This window comes from Protomyctophum bolini (assembly GCF_963924005.1).
Source record: "Protomyctophum bolini genome assembly, chromosome: 18".
NCBI classification, from domain to species: domain Eukaryota; kingdom Metazoa; phylum Chordata; class Actinopteri; order Myctophiformes; family Myctophidae; genus Protomyctophum; species Protomyctophum bolini.
This window is the reverse complement of record NC_137879.1, coordinates 19,008,849-19,021,615: the sequence shown is the minus strand read 5'-3', so window position 1 is coordinate 19,021,615 and position 12,767 is coordinate 19,008,849. Positions and strand designations below refer to the sequence as shown.

Sequence of the window (12,767 nt, the reverse complement as noted above, 5' to 3'; positions counted from 1 at the left end):
TGGCATGCAGTGTCCGACAAATAAGTTAGTGTGAGCCTCAGGTTACGGTTTGAGGCACTGCCACAGTGCCACTTGTGTGACATCACAAACAAATCCTTGGTGTCGATCATGGTCGATTGCAGTCTTCGTGCAAAGCAGTGTGCCAGCTCTAACAGACACGCCCACTCGCACTCCGGGCCAGGGGCACGGGTACAGGATGTGGGCACTGAGTGGGCACTATAGGACATCTGGGCACCTCGATGTAAAATGGGCTATTTTCTCAAAATATTTGAAATTTTGTTTAAATTGTAAAGTATACATGATGTGAACATGCAAGGTGCAGTATTATAATCAGATTTAATTGTATGCTTCAACTTCTTGTTCATGGCCAATAATGACTGGATAGCTACAGGTTTTGTAGCAATTTGGAGAAGAAATATTAGACCTTAATTACCGAATGTTTAAACATGTATTCTAATCGTATGTGTGTGTGTTTTGTTTTGAGTTGTGCTTGAAATGTACTGTTATTCTCCAATCTATTAATAAATTCATCAATCAATGTGTGTGTGTGTGTGTGTGTATATATATATATATATATATACATAAAACCTTTTGGGAAAAAAATATCAAAATCCTGTTACCCTTGCGACTGCAAGGTGAATTTCCCCTGTATCATTAAATTGATGCTGAAAAAGCTCTGCTGTATTTTCTATTATGCAATAAAAATACAGGAGCCTTTTCAGCATCCCCAGTGTGCAGACTATTCTTTTATACTTTTGCTCTTCTTGCACCTAGGCCACGGATTGCGTGCCTGATTTACCTCAATTTCAAAATGTAGATTTATGGGTAGGTTAAGGTTTTGGTTAGAGCAAAACGTTGTTTTTTTTTTGTTAAAAGGTTAAAGCTCTACATTGTGATAGTAATCCTTGTAGTGTTTGTTCAGTAACGGAGGTCTCCCCTTCTCTTTAACAGAAGATATCTTTCAGAAGAGAGTACCGAATTATCTGCTTCAATGTAGTGTTCCAGTTCCAATTTGGTCTGCTCACCCCTCACTTGTTAATCCTGTATATCCTGTGCGTTCTCGCTCCTGATTATAGGAAATTGGTACCCCGACTGCAATTTTCTGTTTACTAAAACAAACAAAAATCCCTTCCCTCCTTTTAACGTCTGTAACATTTCACCAATCAAAATAGAACTTCTAAAGACAGAAGTTATGTCACCCTTAAATCAATGACAAAAAATAAATTCCCCAAAACATATGCAGCATTTAATCATGAACAGATCTTTCAAAAACAGTCACTAGTCCCATTTATAACAGCCTGTAGGAAATGTAATGCACCCTTTACTAACAGGTGCATTACATTTCCTACAGGCTTAACAAAATTAGTTTGGCCTGTAGTATCATGTGACGATAAATGTACTGCATTGTGTTAAAAGGGAAATGTGTTTGAGGGCAACAGAGAAGCAAGTTTATTAAAGACTGCTCGATCGATGACTGCATGTCAATTTCGTATAACACAAATAAGACACTCATCATGGGCTGGAACTTTATTTACATGTTGCAAACGTGTAGATGCCATTGTCAGTGAATGCTGCTGCTTTTGTGTCTTGACTGTGGTTATCAACAGAAGACAGGACACATGGCTTTATTTGTATGCCTAAATCCCTACATGCTTTAATTACTGGACTACCAAGCATTAAGTGGAAAATTTATCATTCAACATCTACTGACCTATCGCACAAATAATCAGAGAGAGAATGAACAGATTCATTAAATTATCAGAAATATGATTAAATCACTGAGCAAATAGAAAATGTATATGATATAGTAAGAAAAAAGCTGTAAAATATTATAGTTTACAATAATTATTCACATTCAAAGGCTTTACATCTCAATACATACACAACATGGCCCCTGAACATGACTTCAATCCAAATATGATTCATATATTAGAATTTAAATAACACAGAATGAACTAGAGGCTAAACAATAGCCATCAAATAACCTTATACAAGAATAAAAATACAAAAACTGTATCCTAATATCATTGCATTACTTGCTTCAGATTTCAATAATACATCGTCTGTACATCACAGTTCTAGTCGGTTACAAGCCAGGTAGAGTTTCATACACAATGTAACCGACTGCCGCCAAGTTGATTCGAATTTTTTCTAGCGAGAGAAGCGAACACCTTTTTGAGCGTTTTCCTCAAGTTTAGAGACAGATACAGCAATTTCACCTGTTATTTGGATCAGATAGATATCCTTTTAACTGACACCCAACCGCGAAGAGCCCCTGGGCCCCAGGGCCGGAGGAGGCTATTCACTTGCTCCAGTCACACACTGCACACGCTGACAGCTGGAGGAAGAATCCTTTTGAGAGGACCTTTTAAGGTAATATGTCAAAATTAAAAGTATTACAATAATATATCTTTCTTAAACAAAAAGAGCAAAAGTTAAATCAATTGCTTAATTTCTATTGGGCCAGGTGTCGGGTGAAAAAACAAACAAAACAAACAAAACAAAAACAAAAACAACATGGGGCACTCCCAATTAACATTGAGAACCCAACGACACAGTCCTGCAAACTTGTCCTGGGCCTACAGCTTTACTGTGATTGCTTCCAAGAATGATAGTATATATCTCTCCATTGATGCTTTCCTGTTCAACATGGGGTGGTCAGCATCAGATTTTGTTTTCAACAGGACATACTGAAGATGAGCTGACAATCCCACCAAAAATAAATTTAAGCATTCACACCACAAAGAAATAGCCAGTGAATGGTTCAGAACAGCCAAATCATCCAAATATATTACCCATGGTTGCCAATGCAGTCAAAAATACCCACCTTTTAACTTGAATAAACTATATCTCCAGTGCCCTAGGAGAGAAAAGCGGACAAGGCTGAGCTACAAAACTGGCCGTGCAGGAAAGCTAAGCAAGTCATGATAAGAGTACAAGCTAGTGGCATGTTCACCCGCTCCCTATTAGAAATATATTCTCAGTAACTGTCTTGCACTAAAACACAGATTGATTCAGACCAATTTCTCAGTATAGACCAGCACTCTGTAATATTGAGACCCTAAACTGGACAGCAGTATGTCAAGTACCAAGAGCCTAGAAAACTCAAAATCCCATACTATGGAAACAAATGGGCTCTGACAGAAATATAGTGCTTGAGTTAGGTTACGGGTATGACACTGAACAGGTTATGGAATCTGTTGTGACTATGGAGTACATAGAAATGGGTTCCAAGTAAGCCATACACGTACAATGTAGGATTACAATATGGTCTAAGTAAGATACTGTGTAGGCTCCGGTTCAGGGAAGCTGGATTGTGTTTAAATGGTGTCATCAAAGCAGGAAACCAGTCCTTGCGTTTGAGATGGTCCTAGTGGAACCTATGCCTGTGTTATTCTACAGACGAGCCTGCCCTTCTCTTCCCCCTGCAGAATGTACAAGAAGCAGATGTGCATGGTAGCAGTCTCATCATCCACACATGGAAAAAAAGCAATAGAAGCCTCACAGCGAGCACAAAGAACAAGCAAAGCAACCCTGAATCCAATGTTGTATTTTTTTCCCATGGTTCTGCGCAGGAAAACAAACAAGGTCTAGATGCCAGCGTCTCTAAAAGAGTTTGTTTACATTGCGGTGATGAAGGGCACTAAAGAGGGTGTTACTCTGCTCAGTGATTGGCCTCAGAGCTAAGAGGAAGGAGTGGCCAATGGAAGGAAATGCTTTCCTATAGGCCAGGATTTTGGTGCCTTTGATAGATCTTTCTCCACACTTCCTGGATCTTCTTACACCATTTGTCAGCATTTCCGCTGGGGTCCATCAAATAGTATGTTCGATTGGGCTACAATGAAGAAAAATCAAACAAAACAACTTTAACAACTAACCAAAACATGTAAGATAATGGTTGTTAGACAATGGTTGTTATCAACACATTTTCTGAGTGGGAAATAATCATAATTTACCGTGTGAACAAAGAAGGTCTTGAAGTTCTTGGCCTCGGGACGCAGCTCTAGGGACCAAGGAATCTCCCCCTTTAGGACCTTATTGACAGGGTCCACATAGTACAGATGTGGGCCCTCAGTGAGGAGCAGCTGTCTCCGCCGAGCAAACAGGCCCTGAAGTGGAGAACCACATATGTTGAGAAATCAGATCACCAACAGAGGGGGCTAGTGCACAAGAGTTCCCTCAAAAAGCATGGAATTTCCCTTCATTTCCTATACACAAGCAGTCAGCAATGCCACGAGAACAGACTTCAGTGATGATCTGGAATATGTTTCTTTTCGTTGAATGAAATGGGTAAATTTTCCCATGCTGACTTTGTGACAAGTTTCAGTTCATACAAAGACTGGATTAAAGAGAATATTCTGATATTCAAACTAGGATCTACATACCTTCCGTTTATCCACTGGGCCCATTTTCAGGATCAGGTTATTCTCAACAAACTGGTGCCTGTGAAAATGAGCAAAGGCCAGATATATCTACCATAGATATGTTTTCCACATTTGCGTCCCACCTCCCCAATTGATAGAGAACTAATTTTCATTGTCCATTAAACAATGTAATCCCCTACACACACGCCAAGAGAACCTTTGACTTAAAGGTTCATTCACATCTGCTTTTCTTTAAGGGGAAATCCTCGCCAGAGCTCTATATAAGGCATACACAGACACATCAACAGACTGACAGGGGAGAGGCGCCTACCAGGGGTTTCCAGTGGTCTGTTTGTCCAGCAGCAGCTGTTTCTCCTCCTCAGAGAACTGCAGGTCCAGCTCAAAAGAGTTGTTGTCCAGATCATGGATGTACTGCTCAATGTTACTGCTGGATCTCTGGGGGGGAATGGATTCGGGCGCCGACAGGGAGTGGGACGAGCTCGAAGGGGCCACCTGCATACTGCTGAACTGGCTCAATAGGTCGTCATACTGAGGAAGAGATCATCAATGAATAGGGCTGGATGATTAATTGTATATAATAAATGGGCCAGCTGAGACGTAGTACAGTAGTATACAGTATAACTAACTGAATATAATGACAGTGATAATACACTGTCATTATATTCAGTTAGTTTATTGTTCCCTCACAAAAGTTGGCATTCAAATGATGCATCTTTTTTTTAGGCACCACAGTCAATCGTGGAATACGTAGTTGCTTATTGTGAATTTGTGAGCATTGAAAAACATTTTGAATGCCTGGTGTAGTTTAGAATGGTCAAAAACAACCTGAACGGGTATTGGGTAAAAGACCATGTCTCACATTTCCATAGCAGTCTTCATCATCCTCAGACATGGCTGGCAGATAAGGTGTGAGCTTAGGGGGTGTCTGTATGTGCAGATCACTCCAGGAGATGGACTCGAAGAAGGGGTGTCCTCTCAGAGGCTCGTACCCTCCCATCTCTTCACAGCCCAACCTTGTAGCTGGGTCCAAAGACTGAGATGAAAAATAAATATTAATAAAAATAAATGCATTACCCATTGGACACATCTAATATACAAGAAATACTGACCCTAATATAACCTTCAACCCAATACAGATGATAACTGTATGAAACTATGATATTTGATAGCCTTCCTCCGTGCAATTCGGCTCGTATTCCGGAAATGTATTTTTAATGGCTCAATCAATGAAACCATGACATACCAAAAGCTGTTTGACAAGATCCTTGGCTTTGGGGAAGAATTTCTCTGGGAATTCATACTCCAGCTTTATTATCTTCTGGAATATTAGGTATTCATTTCTGACAAATACAAAGCATGTAAGTAACAACAGTGAAAGACAAAAACAGTTACTGATAAAACAGTACTGAGGTGGACCACAGGTCAACATTGAAAAGAATGCTGAGGATTTTACTGTGTACTTACCCAGCTCTGAATGGTGGTAGACCAGCCACCAACTGATAGATTATACATCCCAGGGCCCAGAGATCAGAGCTTAAGAAAAACAGAATAAGGGCACAGGTGTTAACAAAACTAACAATCAATTTAAAGCCAATATCTCAAGCATACATTTGTAGCTAATATATTGTTTTGTTTACTACAACAGTATAGACTTCAAATGTATTGGATTACTTTCTGTAAGTGACGTGACTCATAAATCTGTGATTGTTTACACTTTATAACTCGTAGGTCAATCCGCTTAAAGCAAAGTAAATTTTTACATGCATTGGTAAAGTGGGGGGAGCCTATTTACCTCTTGCAGGCCGATTTCTCAGTCAGAAGTTCTGGAGACACGTACTGTGCTGTTCCAACAAAGGAGTTTGCTCTTGCTGTCAAACAATGACAAAAATGGTTAAAGAAATGCAACCATAATTTCTATTATATGGAAAATGTAAAAAGAAAGAAAAAAAATATGTTGAAAACAAGCACATTTATTTTGTACAGATTCACCAATAGCTTTAATTAGCCTATCACATCTGACACTCCATGTGGAGACTACATGGGCCAGTGTATGCAACAACATTGTACGACAAAGTATAAATAAGGCTTTAGAACTGAAATGCAGTAATGGAATGATCATTTATAATTCACAATTCACAGTAGCACAACAGCAATGAGACAAGTCAATATTGCGCGGGGTCCAATCCATATCATCCATTTCAGTGGCAATACAAATCTTTATCCCACGATTTTGTATCCCACTTTTTCAAATTCCATACCAGCACTGGCCTAACTGTACCTTGTCTGCTGTCTGATGACAACTGTTTTGCAGTTCCAAAATCTGTAATCTGGACATGCATCTCTTCACTCAGAAGAATATTCTCAGGTTTCAGGTCTCTGTAATGAAAAGGTGGCGGCAGTGAATGATATGAGGAGCCATTATGTATTAGGCTGAAGCTGTACACTAACAAAAATATTTCTCCTAAAAATAGCAATTAATGAGCATTAACAATTTTGATTGTTAGATTAGATGGGTTTTTTCAGTAGTTCAAATATAAATATGTTGCTTATATTCCAAACACTGCAAATAAACAAAAACAATGAATGGTCAGCTATTAAAACAAATTCTTACCTGTGTATTATCCCCTTCTCATGCAAATATTCTAGAGCACAAACTATTTCGGCTGAGTAGAATCTAGTACAGGTCTCATCAAAAGAACCAATTTTGCGAATGTATTTCAGAAGCTCCCCATTCTTAGCATAGCTAAGACCAAAATCTGAGACAAGTTTGTTAAGGAAAAGGATAAAAATCTGAACATTAACTGTTACAAAAAGAAGTCAGATAAAGTTACATATGGGAACAATGTATTTATATTTGACAATGGTGGTAGTAGCACTTAATTTATACTTATTAGACATGAATGCAAGGACCAATCTAGAATGAGAAACTCTGGCACATGCCAAAAATAGCCAATCTACAGCTATAATCTCACGGATGTGAGATCGTCTATTTTTGGGGTGTGACTCCAAAATACACAGTATAAGTTAGGCTTTAGTAGTACAGCCAACCTTACAAGAGTATATGGCAGTTTAATAATTGAACACAACAATCATATCGCATGTCATGACACAAAGCAATAGTTCAAGGATACACAACTTCTCATCATCTTGAAACGTAAAGTAGAGTTTGACAAAGAAAGGGTGATCTAGATTTGACATTAAATCCCTTTCTCTTTTCACGTACTGGGCTTTGTTCTCCTTCATAATATGCCGCTTCTCCAATATTTTAACTGAAAAACAAGAGAAAAATGACAACACTGTGATAAGCATAGGCAGAGCAACTAGGTAGGTTCTCGACAATCAAGTGTAGACCAAATGGTCTATAGCAGCCAGAGCAACTTGCCGTTTTAGTTACTTTTGCTAATAAAAATTAAAAGGCAGGTAGTTTAGATGTATCATGTTCAAGCTGGTGCATTTTGGGCATGTCATTAAATCCATGAATCTGTGTGTGTGTGTGTGTGTGTGTGTGTGTGTGTGTGTCTCAAGAACTGTCTGACCAATAAACTTCAAACTTGGTGCATACCACTGAGGAACCGAGGGAGTGACAAGGTGTACAACAGGTATTGCATAACCGGAGGGGCATGCATTCCCAAAGTGCATTGTCCTAGTTTTAGTTTCAAAGAGCCACTCTATGTGGAATGTCTATTATCGTTATTCATCATCAACAAAGTATATAGGATACAATGATCTGTAACCATGTAATAATTAATAATCATTTTGATTATTAATTATTTCACGGTTACAGATCATTGTATCATCCATTTAGCCAAAATACAGTTTGAAGTCATCTTGCATTGAAAAATTGGCCATAATGCAGTAGTGGGACTGCACAGGTATTTGGAAGGAGTGAGCAGATACTAAACCACCACGGGTCGGGTAATGCCGAGGTGTTTCAACAGGAGTGAGCGATACTAAACCACCACGGGTCGGGTAATGCCGAGGTGTTTCAACAGGAGTGAGCAGATACTAAACCACCACGGGTCGGGTAATGCCGAGGTGTTTCAACAGGAGTGAGCGATACTAAACCACCACGGGTCGGGTAATGCTGAGGTGTTTCAACAGGAGTGAGCGATACTAAACCACCACGGGTCGGGTAATGCCGAGGTGTTTCAACAGGAGTGAGCAGATACTAAACCACCACGGGTCGGGTAATGCCGAGGTGTTTCAACAGGAGTGAGCGATACTAAACCACCACGGGTCGGGTAATGCTGAGGTGTTTCAACAGGAGTGAGCGATACTAAACCACCACGGGTCGGGTAATGCCGAGGTGTTTCAACAGGAGTGAGCAGATACTAAACCACCACGGGTCGGGTAATGCCGAGGTGTTTCAACAGGAGTGAGCGATACTAAACCACCACGGGTCGGGTAATGCCGAGGTGTTTCAACAGGAGTGAGCGATACTAAACCACCACGGGTCGGGTAATGCAGAGGTGTTTCAACAGGAGTGAGCGATACTAAACCACCACGGGTCGGGTAATGCCGAGGTGTTTCAACAGGAGTGAGCAGATACTAAACCACCACGGGTCGGGTAATGCCGAGGTGTTTCAACAGGAGTGAGCGATACTAAACCACCACGGGTCGGGTAATGCCGAGGTGTTTCAACAGGAGTGAGCAGATACTAAACCACCACGGGTCGGGTAATGCCGAGGTGTTTCAACAGGAGTGAGCAGATACTAAACCACCACGGGTCGGGTAATGCTGAGGTGTTTCAACAGGAGTGAGCAGATACTAAACCACCACGGGTCGGGTAATGCCGAGGTGTTTCAACAGGAGTGAGCAGATACTAAACCACCACGGGTCGGGTAATGCTGAGGTGTTTCAACAAATCTGGCATGAGCTCAGCTCGGGAAGGGAAGCCCAAAGATTCAGCGGAAGCTCAGTCAAAACTAGGCCAAATTCTGAGAACATGCTTTAGAATGGAGGGGAAAATAACAATATAGACACTTTGACAGCAAGTGTGTGCAAATAAGGCCTGAATTATTAATCTTCACAAAGCGCACATTTATATATTTCCAAACCTTGTATGACAGTGCTAAATAATTAAATATCACAAAATGCAATTTTAAAGTATAAAATGTTACTCACTTGCATATTCTTTACCCGTTAACTGCTCTCTTGCCAGGACAACCTTAGAAAGCAAAGCAGAATACATCACATGACATTGTCAGTCTTGACAGAGCACATCTAGTGACTCTCAGGCACTTCCTGATCAATTCACCTCAAATGAATTGGAGATGAGTCACTGAAGTATCTTGACCACAAAGAATGCTAGCGTGTAACAACATCTATCCAGGGCTAATTCATAAGCCTAATGGAATGCAAGCTACGTACGGTGGAGAAGGAGCCCTCTCCCAGTATCTTGCCGAATCTGAAGTCCTCTGGCCTCTTCTTGCGTGGCTGGGAAGCCTGGACTGGTGCCTGCGTCCGGGGCTCCGAGGCTGGGCCCTCCATGCTGGGACAGTGGCTGCTACTTGCGCCCGGGATAGCAAGTGGCGAGCAGGAGTCAGGCTGATTTCTTACCATTGATGGATGTGGGCAGGAACAGATGACAACGCTGGACTGAATGGGAACAACATCATACTGGAACAAGGAGAGGACGGAAAGCATTCAGCACGATGATCTAGGTGTCTTTTTCTTTAGTGTAGCAAGTGGATGAATATGTTGTGTCCTTATGTTATGTTCATTGTAGAGACTGATCCCGATCACCGATTGTTTTTCCCATGATCGGCCGATATCGATCTTGTGCGTAAGGGGAAAATTTGAATATTTCACTTAACACATTTTGCACCATAATCGTATAATTACATTTGATAAACCCCTACACTTTAATGCCACCGTTGTATATTTACGTTTTAGGGTGTTATAAGCACAGAAAACTGATCATGCTAATATTTACCGGACTGGACGCCGCCATCTTGGAACAGACAATAACAAACACCACAAGGCAAGCTCCATAAAGTCCAGTAATGGCTGTGATCTTTAGCGGCATTTATCGCCGAATTGAGGTGCAGATGAGGTGATATGAGGCAAAGTAGTATATTAGGAGATCAATAATAAATTAGCATGATACTCCGCTTAGCAGATTAGCGTCCTCCGTGCTAGTTACATTTTAGATCGACCCGCTGAGACAGGATCGGTCGTGTCACTGGGTCCTAAATTTGTAGTTTTTGCAGTTTGTGTGGCAAGGGTAAAATAGGTGCCTAAGAACCTGCCGGCAAAAAAAGCGTTAAATGGTATAAGATCGGATTCTCCAGATAGGGTAAATTGCAGATCACAGATCGAGCTATTTGGAGTGAGTATCAGCCGATCGGTGGTGGCCGATTGATCGGAGCATCTCTAGTTCATTGTAAAATAAAATAGGACAAAAGCAGCAATGGATATTGGAATTAAACAATAATATTAACATGCCTCCCAGAGTCCACCCCCAAATAGACAAATACGCTGATGCACTCACTCACAAAAATCAAAAATGAAGGTTATAAATTATGGTAAACATAAATTAATCAAATCAAATTAAAAGTATTAGCAACTCTTGTGCAAAAAGTAATGTCTACAAAACTCAAATCACAAATCACAATCGTGACCTTCAGCAAAATAGCACAATATAAGCTAAATTAAGCTAAAAGAATGAGATAGATAAGAGTACAAGATGGCTGTGCCAATTGGTAATGTCAATGTCAGTGCTGACACAATATAAGGAGGAAGTAATAGGACCCATATAGTATGTGTCCATAATGATCCGTGATTGGTTACACTTATACCACAAAAACCCAGTCTAACCCATGTTTGAGTTGAGTAACTATGGACCAGAGGGCTAGGCAGCAGCTACATTGTGTCAGAGTGCAAGGCTCAATGGTTCAACTTAAGTCACTGTAGCAAATACATAACCTCAGTGGCACACCATAAACTGGATGGACTGAAGTGCATATTATCATTTATAATACTGCTGTAAAAGGCCCACTGAACGAGATGCTTCTGTTATCGACAGGCTCACCCTCAAGCACTTATGGCTGAGAGAAGACCAAGTTCCAACACATATGTGAAAGGCGTTTTCACACACACCACCTAATGGACATAACAATGATGACTACATTGACAAAGCACACAAATATGAGACATCTGTATGGTATTTCCAATGCTTAAATAATCAATTTGGCGTACTTGCAAATGAGCAGTTAAGGGACTATCTCACTTATCATAACTTCCTGGCCAGCCATACCAATTCAAAACGCTTGTCTAGTTAACTACTCAGATAGCTTAATTGATGTTGTCTCTGTTCATTCAAATCAATCAGCATTGGAGACGAGTGCTCCAAGGTGTGGTCATTTAGCTACCTATGTACACTTTATTGGACGTATTTGAGCTGTTCTTGTGGCGGCTGTTTCACTAATGAATTAGTAGTGGTGGATATCTAGGCAAAGGTTACTTAATGAGTGCTTGCTTGTGTTAACGTAGCACAACGAGTACTCATAACATCAGGCCCCGGTAAAGTTTATTTGCTAGCTGGTAAGCTAATGCTACTGCTGTCTGATCGAATGATGCCGGCCATCATTGACAGCAAGTTACAAACTTAGCTTTAACTATTACTGCCAATGCTTAGCTGACCAGGTAACCAACTAACTAGCTGTCATTTTACGTCATGTATGCATGCATTAGCTGGAGGCAATAACGTGGATCACCAATGTTCAAAAGTCACCCTGCTGGACTGGTAGCCAACCTTACCAGCGTTAACGTTAGCTAGCTTGAAATCTATAAAGCATAGTGAGAAAGCGCGAACCCAGCTAGACAGCTAACCTAACGCGTTAACACCAGCTAGCAGGTGGTAGTAGACCAACACAACCCGTAGATACACCCTATCAAACAGCACAACTCTGGCAACAATAAATTAAGCACACAATAACGACACTCGACTGGTTCAAACGCTGAAAAATCTATATTAGCGTGATGTTAGCCCATACGAGTCCGGTTAGCAGCATGCTAACGTTCCGTTAGCACGTCATAACGTTAGATGATCTGTGTGGCTACTAGCACCGCTGTTCAAATGAAGGCCCGACCATGGAACGATTTGTTGTTAAACAGCCGCCACACTACACATCTCAAGCACCGGCTTCGAGTTCATGTTCGTATCAGAGCTGCAATACTTACTATCTGACTTGTGGCTCTTGCCATGGAAGTTTTCCGCGAGTATTTATTTGGAATAAAATAATTACAGAAGCTCCAGTAATGGCTGCCTCTGCGCCTTCATTTTCGAGCTGTGACGTCGTTCCACAACAATGTTACCGCAAAGACAGGAGAGGAAAGGAGAGCACAACAACGACAACAAGGATGCGTCAGCAACGTCAT

General features: G+C 40.8%; 1 protein-coding gene across 1 annotated transcript; it reads right to left on the bottom strand.

Moving 5' to 3' along the window:
* Positions 1 to 1,512: 1,512 nt before the first annotated feature.
* On the bottom strand, positions 1,513 to 12,700 carry pdpk1b (3-phosphoinositide dependent protein kinase 1b). Its single transcript, XM_080789833.1, has 14 exons — positions 12,570 to 12,700; positions 9,756 to 10,004; positions 9,510 to 9,552; positions 7,517 to 7,654; positions 6,997 to 7,141; positions 6,664 to 6,761; positions 6,178 to 6,253; positions 5,850 to 5,918; positions 5,629 to 5,725; positions 5,245 to 5,418; positions 4,696 to 4,913; positions 4,386 to 4,443; positions 3,957 to 4,109; positions 1,513 to 3,835 (listed from the first exon to the last, which is right to left on the bottom strand). Exons 1-14 carry the CDS (start codon positions 12,591 to 12,593, stop codon positions 3,722 to 3,724), a joined length of 1,656 nt encoding a protein of 551 aa, XP_080645959.1. The 5' UTR covers positions 12,594 to 12,700; the 3' UTR covers positions 1,513 to 3,721.
* Positions 12,701 to 12,767: the final 67 nt, after the last annotated feature.